We start from the raw sequence: 16,119 nt of genomic DNA on the forward strand, positions 1-16,119 counted from the left end.
AGATAGAAGAAGGGGAATATTAATCAAATCTTTAATTTTATTAATAGGCTAATTAGAAGGATAGGGATCTTAATTTAATTAATTGGAAGAATTAGGGATAATTAAATGAATAAAATTCACTTAATTTGTTGTGCAACTTTTAGGTGTCTAGAGTAATAAATGCCCATGTATGGATGACAATGAAGATTTTTGAATTGAGATAGTAAGTTAATCGATATATGACTAGACAAATGAATTTTGCATTATGCATTATTTGGTGCTTCTAGTGACAGGTAGCTTTTAAAATGTAGTCATTTGAATTTTGAACGTAGTGGATAGGATTGCAAAAATAAAAAGCACCTAAATAGAATTATACAACCTGAAAAGAATCTAAAATGAATAGATAATTGAAAATTGGATTAATAACGTTTTGGATAGAGTAAAGTAGTATATCTAAGTGGTGGATCATATTTCACATCATTCAAGCCATGACATAAAATCATGCATTTAAGAGATTGACATAAAGCAAAGTACAACTTATAGAGTGGAAAAGTGCTAAGGTATGCTTCAAATAACATCTGTTAAATAATTTGTTTGGATCATATTTTGCTAAAATAAGAGTTGATGACAAATATATAATAATTGTATTTAAAAGACAAACATTTATTAAATTTTAATCCATAAAATAATTGGCCACCATTCAAATCTAGATATTCTTTTTCCATTTAATACCTTACAAATCTTCATATCACATTACAAACACAAAAAAAAAAAATCTGTAAATAAAAAATTACAGGTAAATGTTTTTAACTAGAATTATGAATGAGTGTGACCTCATCTCCAACATGGACACTCATCAATAACAACACTCATCAATAACACGCTAATAAGAGTTCGAACTTTAATGAAATGTAAATGTTTTAAACTAGAATTATGAATGAGTGCAACCTCATCTCCAACATGGACACTCATCAATAACAACACTCATCAATAACACGCTAATAAGAGTTCGAAATTTAATGACATGAAGGATAATATAATTAATTTAACCATCACACTATGTTATTACAAACTTTTTTTTTTAAATTATAAATTATATGAAACACAATCGTATCAAATTCAAGTATTCATGAAATGAAACATTATTATAATATAATATTAATATCTAAGTAACAATTTTCTTTTCAATTATAATTTTTTTTCTACTCGTTGAACTCTCACATTCTTTTTGATGAAGAGAATATGATCAGAAATATTGATACAAAAAATACATACAATCAAATCTAAAAACGCTAATAGAAAATATCTAACTCTTTGAAATCCAAAATCTTGACATTTTCTGCCTACTGACAAAGATGGAAAGAGATGGATCTGATGTGCCCTGGGATACCCTCAATAATAACAATGGAAACCCTAATAATAGTTACCGTATGTGCAGCTCATGTTTATTAAAGAAAACCATGGAAGTTTCTGAATCTTGACTAAATAAAGAATCTAAGAATTTGTGCCATGGTAGATCTTTAATCGAAGGGACTCAGAGCTGACAAGGACGGCCAACCCTAAAGTAAATCGTACACCCTTTTCGCCAGCACTCTCATTAAAGTGTGAAAAAAAATAGACTGACAGTAACATATGAATGCAAAAATGTCAGTAGTCGTCTCCTTTTATCGTGGTATAACTGATCTCTGACTCGTTTTCTTTCTCAGTATTTTCAGGAAATGTACTTGGAATGCTTTTTCTTTTCAAAATAATACTCAGCTCTCAACGCCTGCAAAATGTCTGTGTGAGATTACTATAAAATTGATCCAAACAGAAACTGATTGCAATTACAGGAAGATATACTTGAACTTCCAGGAGACAATCATGTCAAGCTGCAATGGGCATTTGTGCTACGTTCAGTGCAAGCATTGCAACACTCTTCTAGCGGTAGGGGAACAAAATCTTATATTTTCTGCACCACAAGTTCAATTCTTGAACTGTTTTCAGATTCACCCAGATGAGAATCTGAAAGTTTTACTATATAATGATTTGATCTTGTATGCAAGATATTTTTGGTTTATGAGATTCTTCCCACAAGTTCTATTTTAAAAAAAATCTGTCTGTGTATCTAACATATTTCTCCCTTTCTGGGTTTATTAGGTTTTCTACTCTATAAAGTGCTAACTTAATTCTTTTGGTAGTTTTCATTTCTGAAAAAAAGATTCATGAATTTTTCACAGTCAATAATGTAATGAGATTTCTGGATCATATCCTATTAGAAACATACAAAGAATCGAAGTCCCAGAAATATCATTTCATTGAATCTATCTGCATATTCATGCTTCTCTTTTCTAATTTGATTTCTGTTATAGAGAAAAGGCAATATCTTTAGATTGTCTGAGTTATTAATGGTGATTCTTGACAAGCAGGTGAATGTACCGCCTAGCAGTTTATTACAGACAACCCCAGTGAGATGTGGGCATTGCACTGGTCTCTTGTCTGTCAACCTCGCTGGACTATTTCAGCCATTATCAAACCAGGTAAGAAGAATGGTTTTAAACTTGACAATCTCAGGCCTTATCTCTTTATTTATTTTCACACAAACAAGCATTGCCTTGATTAATTTCTGAGCGGTGGGAATATTATCCATGTTTTCAGTCTTAAACTGTCTTGAAGAGGTAAGAAATTACAAGTTGAAAGTCATTTGGACAAAACATTTATTGTACTGGGATTTTAACATCTTAGGAAATGATTTTGAGCCTCATTTTGGAAGTAAATGTTTTAATAAAAGCATTATGTTATATCATGTTCTTGGTTTAATTGGATTTTCCTCTATAAAAAATTCAGTTCATGTTTATTATAATGGGTGGTGATTCTTTGAAATATTAAAATCAACAATGTTCTATAAAATACTGCTTTGTTATGCATGAATGAATACCATTGCATTCTGTATATATTGTCTCTATGTCGGATATTAAATCTGTATTATATACCATTGCATTATATACATATTAGCTCTATGTTGGATACTAAATTTGTCAATATAATACAATGGTATTCAATGAATATAGATCATTCAATTCAGTTTGTTCTTTCATTCATTTCTCAACTGGTGTATCCACAAATAGAAACAGCAGAAGGAGGTTGTCAACTGTAGCTTTGAAAATAGAGAGCAGTCACCTTCATCTTCAACTACCACACATGGAGGAGGAGTTGAACCAGAAACATCCAGATTTGTGTCCATGGGTAACCAAAAATTATCTTCCCTGTCAATTATAAAACAATTGTATAGAAATTCTATGATGTACAATATTTCTGAAAAACTCAATTGGTTTATTACAGTCCCTGAAAAAAGACAGCGAACTCCATCAGCCTACAATTGTTTCATAAGGTACTAACCAGTTTCAATAGAAAGACAATCAAAAAAATTGGATTAAAAATTAATGCAATGGCATTGAAGTAGTCTTTTCATGTATATATTTTTTAGGGAGGAAATACAAAGGATCAAGGCAATCAATCCAGATATTAGTCACAGGGAGGCTTTTGGAACTGCTGCCAAAAATGTATGGGGCATGCTTATATCTCCTTACTCTTTATCCATCACCATTACAGTTGCTTACATCATAAGAACAATTACTAGTATATTTAGTATACAGTCTCTGATATCAAAATGTATGTTTGATGTTCAGTGGGCTTACTTGGGTTTGATGCTGACTAACACTAACAAAGAAGTCAATCCAAATCAGGTGAGTGCACTGTATTTCAGATGTTTAAGGAATTTTCTGCATAAAGCATTTTATTTTTGGTTTACATGATCTACATAATGGTTTCTATTTTTTAAGTGCAGTGTGAATAGTATAAATAATGAAATCTGTCCTCAATGCACCATATTACAGGCTGAGTTTGAAGATCAAGATCCATCTCAAAATGCAAATGTGCTGTAGAAGATGATGTGCAAAAGATGAGGAAGAGGGGTGCTTCTCTTCCCTACTCTTCTGATACTTTTAGAATGTAGAAGGATTAAACTTTTTTGAATCTGTCTGTATTCTAGTTCTATTATACTTCCTTTCTGTAGCATAAAGTTTCTTTAGTATATAAATTTACAATCTGTTGTAAAGGTGGGTATCTCTTTCAAATTCAATAGAGTAGAGATTTATTCATTTGGATGCCAATTGTTCATCTGCATTCCTCATTCATTCTATGTGGTTATGGTGGTGGAATGTTTTTTCTACTGATAAATTCATTTGTGGAGTTAGAATTATACAAAACAATTTAAAATACTTCAATCACTACCAAATAAATTATTTTTCTTTTTTAAAGGAAGTTTTATAAATTTATAATTCTCTTTCTATGTAATTAATAAATTCTTTCTTCTTAACAAAATTTTGATTCTACTTTATTTGTTCATATTCTTAGAGAATGGAATGCTGTCATAGATTGTTTGGTCATATATCTGTTTCTGATATTAATGGTGTACAGATTGGATGTTTTGGTCTTATAATCAATCTTCACAATATCTTCAGCTCCTTCACAATGATTTGGTTTGATCTACAAGATTTGTTTTATTTCAGTTTGATAGTATATTGGTTTACAATATCTTCAGCTCCTTGACAATGATTTGGTTTGATGTACGAGATTTGTTTTATTTCAGTTTGATAGCTTATTGGTTTCCTGGTTATTTTGGTTATTTTTGGTTCTGAAAGTGTTGAGTTTGTGAAAAATCTTCTTCCGTTTTTACTCTTTTGAACTCTAATGACATTTTTTGCTGTTTGAAAATCTTTATGTAACTTTCTAAAATTTCTTAATTAATATATTTATCTTTTTTTTCAAAAAAAAAAAACATTATTAATAAAAAATTAATCTGTAACCTTTTTGGTCTAAATAGGCATGTACCATCTCTTAGTAATATATTTGATTTAAATGAGCTTTTCAAGTTTTATGTGAATTTTTGGTTTAAATTTTATTGAATAAATTAGGATTGAATTTTTAATTAAAAAAAATATATTAGATTGTATAGATGTAGTTAAAGTTATTTATGAATAGATTTTGATTCAATTATATTATTTTTAAGGATTTAAACTCGAATGAATAATATAATGAACCGTATGACCATCACTAAGTGTATTCAACCAATTAAACTAAACTCTTTGATTATAAATTATTGAATAAATTTTATTGAATAAATTAGGATTGAATTTTTAATTTAAAAAAATAAATTAGATTGCATAGATGTAGTTAAAGTTATTTATGAATAGATTTTGATTCAATTATATTATTTTTAAGGATTTAAATTCGAATGAATAATATAATGAACTGTATGACCATCACTAAATGTATTCAACCAATTAAACTAAACTCTTTGATAATAAATTATTTTTAATATTTACTCTATGATAAGTATATAAAAGATGAGATATTCAATACATTATATTTTTATTTTTATTTTGAGTCTATTTTCTTTGTTCATATTATTAGAGAATGGAATGATGTTGTAGACTATTAGCCAAATAGGCTTTTGATTTCTAATCATACTTGGAAGGTTACAGATTGGGAATACTTGTTTTATGCTCAATATTTGTAGTATCTTTGGTTTGATCTAATAGATTTGTTTTATCTCAATTTGATATTTTATTGGTTTCATTTTTGTTTTTGGTTTATGAAGGTGAAGGGTTTGTGAAAATAATTCTTGAAATTTTACTCTTTTGAACTCTAGTGATTCATCGATTAAAATATTTATATTTAAAAGAAATAAAATTAATAAAATATAATTTTTAACTTCCTTTGGCCTAAAGAAATGTGTAGCATCTATTTAAAATTTGTTTAATTCAAATATAAATTCCAAGTTTTATTTGATTGTTTTGGTTTAAATTTTATTAATTAAATTATGGTTCATTTTTTATTAAATTATTTGTAATAAAAATAATAGGATTGTATAGATGTAGTTAAAGTTATTTAAAGGTAGACTTTCTTTTAATTATGTTTGTTAAGGATTTAAACTTTAATAGATAACATAATAATGAAATAAAGCTAACCTATCAAAAAAATAATAATGAAATAAAACTACAAATACTTGAAATTAAATTATTTTTAACATTTATTACATAATAAATAAAATAAAATATAGGGGGTTCTTCTGATAGTGTTTGATTCAAATATAAATTTTTACACACACCAGCAAGCACCAACACCTGCACCCACACACAAAAACATATATGTTTATGTTTTTGTTGTGTTTTTTATATAAATTAATTTATTAAATATAAAAATAATAAAAAATCTCAATATCACACAAACTAAAAATAAAAAGACAATGAAACCATTAGATGTATTCATACATAGATTGAACATATAAATTTAGTTTTGACATTTTCTAAATTATAATGGTCTTTAAATTTGTGGTTTGATTTATAATATTAGAACATTGAAAGAGCAAAAAAACACTTTTATTTTGTCAATTTATGATACACTCTTTCAATTGTACAAGTTAGTTTAAAAGCAAACAAATGTCTAGCATTTAAATATATGACTTAAAAATATGATCTATAAGAAGCAACTACAAAGAGCTAGGACTAGAAACACAAATAAGAAAAATGCTACTAAGAAGTAAATAAGAAAATGAACATATTTAACTATAGAAAATGTGGATAGAAGTGCAAGTGGGTTAAAGAAGACCAAAAATAGTTGTGTGATGAATTTTGAAGCTCCGAGATGCTCAACTAGACATGGGCATCCTCAAGGGGCATATTAGGGGGATAGTTGGTCAAAGAGGGTGCACCTAAAACTCTATAAAGTCTCAAGATTATACATCTTCCAATGTAATTGTTGAGTAGAGGGCATATGTAGGTTGTTGAAAAAATTACTTGTTTGTTGTATGTGAAACATCATTATCTTAAAGTGTATCTCTTTGGAAATGCAAGAGTGTTTGAGAGTGTGCATGAGAGAAGATATATTTAATAAAGAGGATTGGACTAGCTATTGGTAATGTAACATGATGTTTTTTTAATATAAAGGAGACAAAGTACATGTGAGGAGAGAATTAGGAAAATGATTTAGAGTATGTATGAATAAATGTCTAGGATGCTACTTTTTTTAAGGAGAGAAGACCTTGGATTAGTGAGAAAGGAGAAGAGGAAAACAAGAAGGTACATGTTGAAAGCCCTATTTTATCTAGCCTTATTTTTCTTGCAAGCATTGAGAAAGGCAAAGAAAGAGAATAGGGTTTTCTAATTCAAGAAGATAATGAAGAGAAGAATGTGTTGCTAGAAGGAGATATGGGAGTCTATGTTGTTGAACTAAAAGAGAGTGGATTTGTAGTGAAATTACGTCTCTAAAAAGGATTTGATATGGAGGTAGATAAAGTACACTTTTTTGCACAAGGAGATTTACTCTTTTTAAACTTGTAGATGATAGATATGATGAATATGTGTTGTTTTTGCACAAGGAGATTTACTCTTTTTAAACTTGTAGATGATAGATATGATGAATACGTGTTGAATGTAGATGTGGTAGCTGAGAAGATGGATCATGAAGGCCCCATGTTTGAAACATAGGAGACTATAGGAGGTTATATTTTGCTTGAAGATGAGATGAAGAAGATAGTGAAATTATTTAGCTCCTCACATACTAATTTTATTATAGAGGAAAATGAGGTAACAATAACAATTAATTATTCTTTAGAGAACATAAAGATACTATTGAAGGTAGAGAAACAAATTCTATAAGAAGAAAAAGAAAAATAATAAGACACAGAGGTGTTGGTGGATGTGATGGAATTTAGCTCATAAGAATATGAGAATGGGAATGTAGAAAATGTTTAGGAATGGTTTTTTTCCTCCTTCAGCTCTTCTCTTTCATCCTAATGATGGTTCACAGGGTGTGACCTAAAACGTCGATGCAAAAACTCAAGCACAGTTGAATCCGGAAATATTTTAGAGGTACTAGAGGAAGAGGAGGAGGAGATGGTTAAGGAATTTTTTATTTCTATAATATTGTTCACAATAATTTATGTGTAGGTGTAGTCATGTGAGGAGAATGGAGAAACTACTTTTGATGGAGGAGGGTGGATAATAGTAGATTAAATCTCACAAAATAAGATAATTAATGGAGAATATTTTAGTGGAGGTGGATGGTTAGTGGTGGGTTAAAACACGCAAGAGAAGGGGAAAATTTTGATTAAACTTGACATCTTAAAATTTTATTTTATTTTTTATGTCATCTTATTCTTGTACTTCTCATCCTCCTCAAGTACTTAGAAGCCTTCTCGAGAGTCCTCCCAGTTTTTGGATTCGTTGCCATCTCCAAGTTGCCAAGCTAAGTGATCTATAATTACCTTTCCACATAGAATTATAAATTCTAGATGATTTTTAATTTTAAGAATGTGTGAAATCTACTTTGATTATTTGGGTATTTTTCTCTAAGGATTATCACCCATTTATGATTTGGATTGGTGTACATAGTCCAAATGAGCTCAGCCCCCATTGCTTCATTCATGCTATTTCATCTTTTAATCCCAACCCCTCCAACCTTTTTAGGTTTACAAGCTTTCTGTAATGGCAAAATTGGTATTATGCCTTGATCTTGACTCTCATTCCAAAAAAAACTTCCTCATTTTTGTTCAACAATATTAATAATTTTAGCTGGAATCTTAAGGCACATCATCAAGTAAATAGGAATTATAGAGATAACTAATTTTAGCATAAAAATTCTACCTACAGATGTTAGCCACTTTCTTTCCCATCCCTCCATTAATTTAATGTAACTATCCACCAATTTGTTCCAAAGATTGGAACAACATGCCCCAAACAAAAGAGGAATATCCAAGAACCATCCAAGAAATTTGTCAACTTTTATACTAAAAACTTCGGAGATCTCTCATTATTTATCTAGCTTGGTATTAAAGAAAAAAATATTTGAATTATTGTAATTGATTTTTTGACTTGATAAGCTACCATACTTGTCTAATGTTGATTTAATGCAACGTGCTTCCCTGAAGGATGATTCCCCCATTAGTAATGCGTTGACTGCAAATTGTTGATGAGTTGCCGCATCCATTCTCAATGCTATCTCTACACCCTTCCACTTCCCTTCCATCCTTAATTTGAGATGAATCTTTCAAGTAATTCAGCCATGATGATAAGGAGAAGAGGAGACAAAGGATCCCCTTGTCTCAATCTCCTAGATAAATGAAAAAACACTTGCGGGCTCCCATTCACCAAAATAGAAAAATCTGGAGTATTGATGCACCTTCTAATCCAAGATATCCGACTAGGTCCAATTCCAAAGCGTTCTAAAACTTTTAAAATAAAATACTTGTCAATCTAATCATAAGCCTTCTAAATGTCCAATTTCACTACCATCTGATCCATTTTTGCCTTCCTTATAGAATGGATAGCTTCACGGGCAACAATAATCCCCTCAACTTTTTATCTTTTAGGAGCAAACCCACTTTTCTCTTCTAAAATTATGTGATTGAAGACCTTTTTCAGCCTATTTGACATAACTTTTTTTATAACCTTATATACCATATTGCATTACGAGATCGACCTAAAACCCTCAAATGACTACACTACTGATTTCTTTGGAATAAGGGAAATCAAGGTATTATTTAAGTCCTTGAATATATATGATTCTTGCATGTGATTCCTCCAAAACCCCTCATAGGTCAATTTTTTAATAATTTTCCAAAATTTCTAAAAAGAAGAAAGCATGAAACCGATCAAACCCAAGGGCACAGACTCCCTCCATTGAGAATACAACATCCCTCACTTCCTCTATTTGGATTGGAGATTGAAGAATGATATTTGGTTGATTTGAAATGATACTATGGACCACTCCAATCACCTCCTCATTGGCAATCCAATTCACAATCAATTCCATTTTTAAAATATCTTTAATGAAATAGACTACCTTTGCATTGATATCTTCTATTTCCATTAGAGTTACACCTAGAAAGTTTTTGATCTTATATATCTTGTTGCTTGATCTCCTTGTCTTGATTGAGTTTCGAAAATTTTTGGTGTTTCTTCTCCCATCCTTTAAACAATATTTCCTTGATTTCTAGCACCAAAAGACGTCTTCTCTAGCCAAAATTTCTGAATAGTTTACTGATTTAGGGTTTTTTTTTGTAGAAATTTGTCTCTGTCATGCCATGTCTTATTAATTTTTCATTCAACTCCTCTATTTCCTTTTCAATTCTATACTTTTTCACAAATATATTTTTGAAGTACAAATGATTCCACTCTTTCAGTTGATTTTTTAAGAATTGAAGCTTTTTAAAGAAAATAAAAGCCTTGTTTACTTCAATATTCGTTGAATTTTTCCACCAGTTATCTATGAGCTCTTTGATGCCTTCATCCCTCAACCACGTTGCTTTGAATTTGAATGCATTTTTGATAGGTGAAGCATCATTTTGAATAATCAAAGTGATAGGGAAGTGATTTGAGCCAAAGAAGGGAGCATGGAGGACTCATACACAAGGGGATTGTCAGCCCATTTATCAACTTAAAAGAACCTGTCTAATTTTTTTACAATATTTAGAAATCCTTTTGTTCTATTTGTTCATCTGAAGGAACCATTTTTTAGGATTAACCTCAAAAATACTGTTATTAGTTATAAAATTATGAAAGTCAATTTGGATTGCTCATATATTTCCCTTACGACCTTTCTTGTCATCAAACCCCAAAGTAGCATTGAAATATCCAACAATAATCAACATTGCTTCCTTCACATTTTGTATGATGTTTGATAGATGATTCCACGTTTCTTTTTTTTGAATTGTTCCTGTAGGCCCATATACATAAATATCTTCATTTCATAGCTAAATACGATTATAAATGGTTGTGTGCAGCCCATGTATTATGTAGATTATTGATATCGATTAATATAATTATTCCCTACTTGAGAGTGAACATAGCCATTAATTGGTGAACCATGTTAAACTATTGTGTTATGTGTTGTTATGTGCTGATGTTTTGTTTTAGTTTCATTTCATTATGTTTTCTCTGCTTGTTTATAATTAACAATATTTGTGTACATGTGTTTGTGTTATGCATTGTTATGTGCTTATGTTTGGTTTAGTTTCATTTCATTATGTTTTCTCTGCTTGCTTATAAATTTAGAAAAAAAACTTTGCCTTTGATTAAGTCAAACCATATCTTTACCAATTGCCAATTTTAATTCTACAACATCTTCTTTGCTCTAATGTTTTGGCGGTTCCACATGAATATGGGACCTCCTACAGTCAAACTGAAGCTTCCATAAAAATTCCTTGTCATTATTTCTAGCTCTTGAGAATAACAACATCCTCATCATTTCCTAATTTAGTTTCTTGTAGAAACACAATATCTTACCTCAACCACTCAAGACATCGTGTGATCAACCGCCTTTTTTCAAAGGCATTGCAACCTCTGACATTACAAGATAAGGCTTTCATTGTTCCTCGGGAAGGGATCCCAGATCTAAGTTTTATTTTCCCTTTAGCACTTTTTAAAACATTTTAATTGTTAATTAATGATAATAGATTAATTTAGGTCAATTAGGAAAGAAATAAATTATATGATAAATTGAACATTGTCTAGATTAGAATTATTATCATTTAAGATTAGTTTGATTATTAACATGTTGTAATACAAAGAATTGGTATTTGAGAATAAGGATTGTATTATGGTAAAAGTGAGACAATTAAGTATTGATAATTTAAGATTATAGGATAAATTTAAGAATATGAAAATAATTTAGGATAGATTGACACTTAGTATAGATTATTTTGAAAGTTTGATTTTTTCTTTGAAGTTTTTAAGGCTTGCAATTTTTTTATGTGGTATGACCTAATAAAATAAAAATAGTGGAGGTACTAACAAGCATTATAGAGATTTTTAAGATAGCATATGAAATTATGTTGACTTTTTAATGCCCGCCAAAATACCCTAGAGAAATAATCTAAAATCTACTAACAAATGGAGATAATTTTTTTAACATCCATTACTACTACATTATCATTAACATACATTGAATCCAACACTAACTATTAACAAGATCATATAAATCAACATGAATATAAACATAGAACTATATTATGCAAGTAGAATAAAAACATTTAAACATCAATATATCACCAAGTATCTCTTACAAACATAACCATTCCCTACGGTATCTCAACGACACTACTTGACATCATAACATCTATCCATGTCTAGAACATCGCAATTAGTAATTATTCAATTAACCATTCACTTAACATGTATCTAGGGTAACACATTGTATTACATTACACTCCCTTAAGTTCATTTTAAATCACTAAACAAATGTTTATAACTACTCCTACTATCATCTATCATAAAGCATCATAGATCTATTAAACCATTCATTTAGAAAACTCTTATTTACTCAATGAGATTCAAGACAACCATTACTAACTTTCTATCAATCAATCTATAAGATGACATATCTCATTTTCATTTCACTAACTCAATTGCAACACTTTACATATAAGTTAGCTCATTACATTTTCACATAAAACTCATAAACTCCTATCACATAAAGAATATCCATTACTTCAAAGAATAACCAATGTTTTCTTCTCCTAATCTCTACCTTAAGTCCTATTACAATTACACTTACAAATACACAAAGATACACAATTCAAAGGTATGTATCTCTTTTTCACATTCAAAAGATCATGATGCAATGTTTCCTTTTTCCAAAACATATACAATAGCTCCATAGAATATCCACTTAATGAAGAATCCAAGAGTCCAATCCATGCATGCAAGCATCCAATGAAGAGCATCCCAATGGAAGAAGCCATTCAATCACCCGACCATGTGAAACCAATCAAGGAACCACTCCCCGTTCTAGGAGATGACAATGGTTCCAACTCACACTCAAAACCTATAAATCTAAAATTCATTTGTGGAGTTAGAATTATACAAAATAATTTAAAATAATGCAATCACTACCAAATAAATTATTTTTTATTTTTAAAGGGAAGTTCTATAAATCTATAATTCTCTTTCTATATACTTTAATGTAATTAATAAATTCTTTCTTCTTAACAAAATTTTGATTCTATTTTATTTGTTCATATTCTTAGAGAATGCAATGTTGTCATGGATTGTTTGGTCATATTGGTTTCTGATATTAATGGTGTACAGATTGGATGTCCTTTCCTTATAATCAATCTTCACAATATCTACAGCTCCTTCACAATGATTTGGTTTTATCTACGAGATTTGTTTTATTTCAGTTTGATAGTTTATTGGTTTCCTGGTTATTTTTTGCTCTAAAAGTGGAGAGTTTGTGAAAAATCTTCTTCCATTTTTACTCTTTTAAACTCTAATGACATTTTTTGCTTCTTGAAAATCTTTATATAGCTTTCTAAAATTTCTTAATTAATATATTTATCTTTTTTTCAAAAACATAAAACATTATTAATAAAAAATTAATCTGTAACATTTTTTGTCTAAATAGGCATGTAACATCTCTCAAAAATATATTTGATTTAAATGATCTTTTCAAGTTTTATGTGATCTTTTGGTTTAAATTTTATTGAATAAATTAGGATTGAATTTTTAACTAAATTATTCTTAAAAATAAAAATTAGATTGCATAGATGTAGTTAAAGTTATTTATGAATAGATTTTGATTCAATTTTATTATTTTTAAGGATTTAAACTCGAATGGATAATATAATGAAACATATGACCATCACTAAGTGAATTCAACCAACTAAACTAAACTCTTTGATAATAAATTATTTTTAATATTTATTTTATGATAAGTATATAAAAGATGAGATTTTTTTTTTTTGATAAAAGTGGGCATGCCGCTAAACTATATTTTATAAAAGGTGAGATATTCAATACATTATATTTTTATTTTTATTTTGAGTCTATTTTCTTTGTTCATATTACTATAGAATGGAATGATGTTGTAGACTATTGGTCAAATAGGCTTTTGATTTATAATCATACTTGGAAGGTTACAGATTGAGAGTACTTGTCTTATGCTCAATATTTGTAGTATCTTCAAATGATCTGGTTTGATCTTGTAGACGTATAAATCTGACCACTTTCTTAAATAAATACTTAATATTTATTTTAACCCCATCCCTCCTATTAATTAAATCCTATTTATTTAATTTCTTCATTTTCATCTATATGATTAAATAAATTATTTAATTTATTTAATTAAATTCACCTAAACCTTTTCTAGGCTTTAATTAAATAAATCACTTTATTTTATTAATTCCCCTTTCTTCCTTTTAATTAAATTAACCCTTGCATATAAATAAATCTAATTTATTTATAAAACCCCCCCCACTTGTATTTATGCAAGTTGCATCTATTTTGGTTGAAATAAAGCAATTTTATTTTAATTAAAATCCTAAATCCCCCCCCCCCCCCCTCCACTTGCATTTTCCTACATTTCCCACTTGCCTCCTAAACCTCTTCTAGAGCCTTCTAGATTCTTCTAAACTATCTTAATATAGCCTTAAATGCATTTAGAAGACTTTCCTCCAAACATTCAAATAATTTTTAAATTTTTTGTTAAAATTATAAACATAAAATAGACATAAGAATATAAATTTTATTAGTTTACATCATTTCGAAATTCAAAACATATATTTCACTTTCTATTGATTTAAATTTAAAATAATGAATCAGCGTTGACCATTTCCTTTATAAAAGTGTGACACAGCTTTGTACTTTTACCCTACTAGAGTTGTCATTCCTAAGTCATTTGCTCAATGATTTGAGAGCAAAACATTGGCTTTAGGTATCCTATGAGATAGGGAACAATGGGACACCCCTTTCCAAAATATATATCTTTTAATATTTTAATTAGTTTTTTATATTTTACATTTTATTTTTATTGAAAGTAGGTCATCAACACTAAAATATAAGGTTGATTATCTTGTCAAGAAAAAATACTAAAATTTATTAATTTTTTTTTTTTTAAATATGATGTAGTAGAGAAAAGAATCTATGTCAAGATGATATAATTATTTTCTAATTTGGATAAATAATTTAAGAGAAAAGGTGGTGGGAATTGGAAAGAGTTATATTTCAGCACACACAACTTTTCAAATTTAATGAAAAATATATATTAATAAAAAATAGTAAAAAATATATCCATGCACTAAAGTTTCAAGTTATCAATATACAAAAAAAAAAATCAAGAAAAAAAGGTAAAATTTACTAAATAAAGTGTGGTGGCTTGTGTAGCTTCAATTTTAGTATTTTTTCAGCAACTAAATTATAGTGTTTACTTTATAAAAAACTACATTCAAATAATTTTTAAAATTTTTGTTAAAATTATAAACATAAAATAGACATAAGAATATAAATTTTATTAGTTTACATCATTTTGAAATTTAAAACATATATTTCACTTTCTATTGATTTAATTTAAAATAATGAATCATCATTGACCATTTCCTTTATAAAAGTGTGACACAGCTTTGTACTTTTACCCTACTAGAGTTGTCATTCCTAAGTCTTTTGCTCAATGATTTGAGAGAAAAACATTGGCTTTAGGTATCTTGTGAGATAGGGAACAATGGGACACCCCTTGGGAAGTTAAACTAGTTTAGATTAGTTTATACATGCACTAATAGTCTCATTAGTATGTAGGTTATTTGATCTCAATTTATTTGTTTTGATCACCACGTTTTCATGCGTACATCTTTGACGCCTATCTATCGTTGAAAAGTTCAAAAACACTTATTCGGGTGGTGCTAGATGTTGTGACAATCTTACATATTTCCTTTTTACAAATGGAAACCTCTATGCTTGGGAGCAAAGTTCATCCACTCTATTCTTCCTACCATATCTCCCATTATCCTTCTTCCAATATCCATTATGTTATTTAAATTCATCCAGTGCTATCTATGATCTCGCTTCACTTTATCCATACCATCTATCCTATCTATTCATTGCTTCCATCATCCAGTGCTATCTATGATCTTGTTTCTCCTATCCATATCCTATCTCTATCCATATCCCCTTTTCCATCCTTGATCTTGATCAAAACTAAGGACAAAAACATGATTTCAAAAAATCCCTTGACATGTCTCCTCATAAGCTACCTTTGTCTTTCTCATATCCATTTACACCTCAATGGTTCAGTCATCCATTCATAATATTCCTTGTCTTGCTATAC

General features: G+C 29.0%; 1 protein-coding gene across 2 annotated transcripts; it reads left to right on the forward strand.

Moving 5' to 3' along the window:
• The first annotated feature begins 1,679 nt into the window (after nt 1–1,679).
• LOC131059206 (axial regulator YABBY 5) lies at nt 1,680–4,118 on the forward strand. 2 transcript variants are annotated; one of them, XM_057992526.2, is made up of 7 exons: nt 1,680–1,905; nt 2,388–2,498; nt 3,093–3,204; nt 3,301–3,349; nt 3,446–3,521; nt 3,648–3,704; nt 3,855–4,118. In XM_057992526.2, exons 1-7 carry the CDS (start codon nt 1,843–1,845, stop codon nt 3,900–3,902), a joined length of 516 nt encoding a protein of 171 aa, XP_057848509.2. In that variant the 5' UTR covers nt 1,680–1,842; the 3' UTR covers nt 3,903–4,118. The 2 variants fall into 2 exon arrangements, with proteins under 2 accessions (XP_057848509.2, XP_057848508.2); XM_057992525.2 differs by having other exon boundaries at nt 1,681–1,905; nt 3,087–3,204.
• Nucleotides 4,119–16,119: the final 12,001 nt, after the last annotated feature.

This window comes from Cryptomeria japonica, chromosome 10 (assembly GCF_030272615.1).
Source record: "Cryptomeria japonica chromosome 10, Sugi_1.0, whole genome shotgun sequence".
Lineage (NCBI taxonomy): Eukaryota > Viridiplantae > Streptophyta > Pinopsida > Cupressales > Cupressaceae > Cryptomeria > Cryptomeria japonica.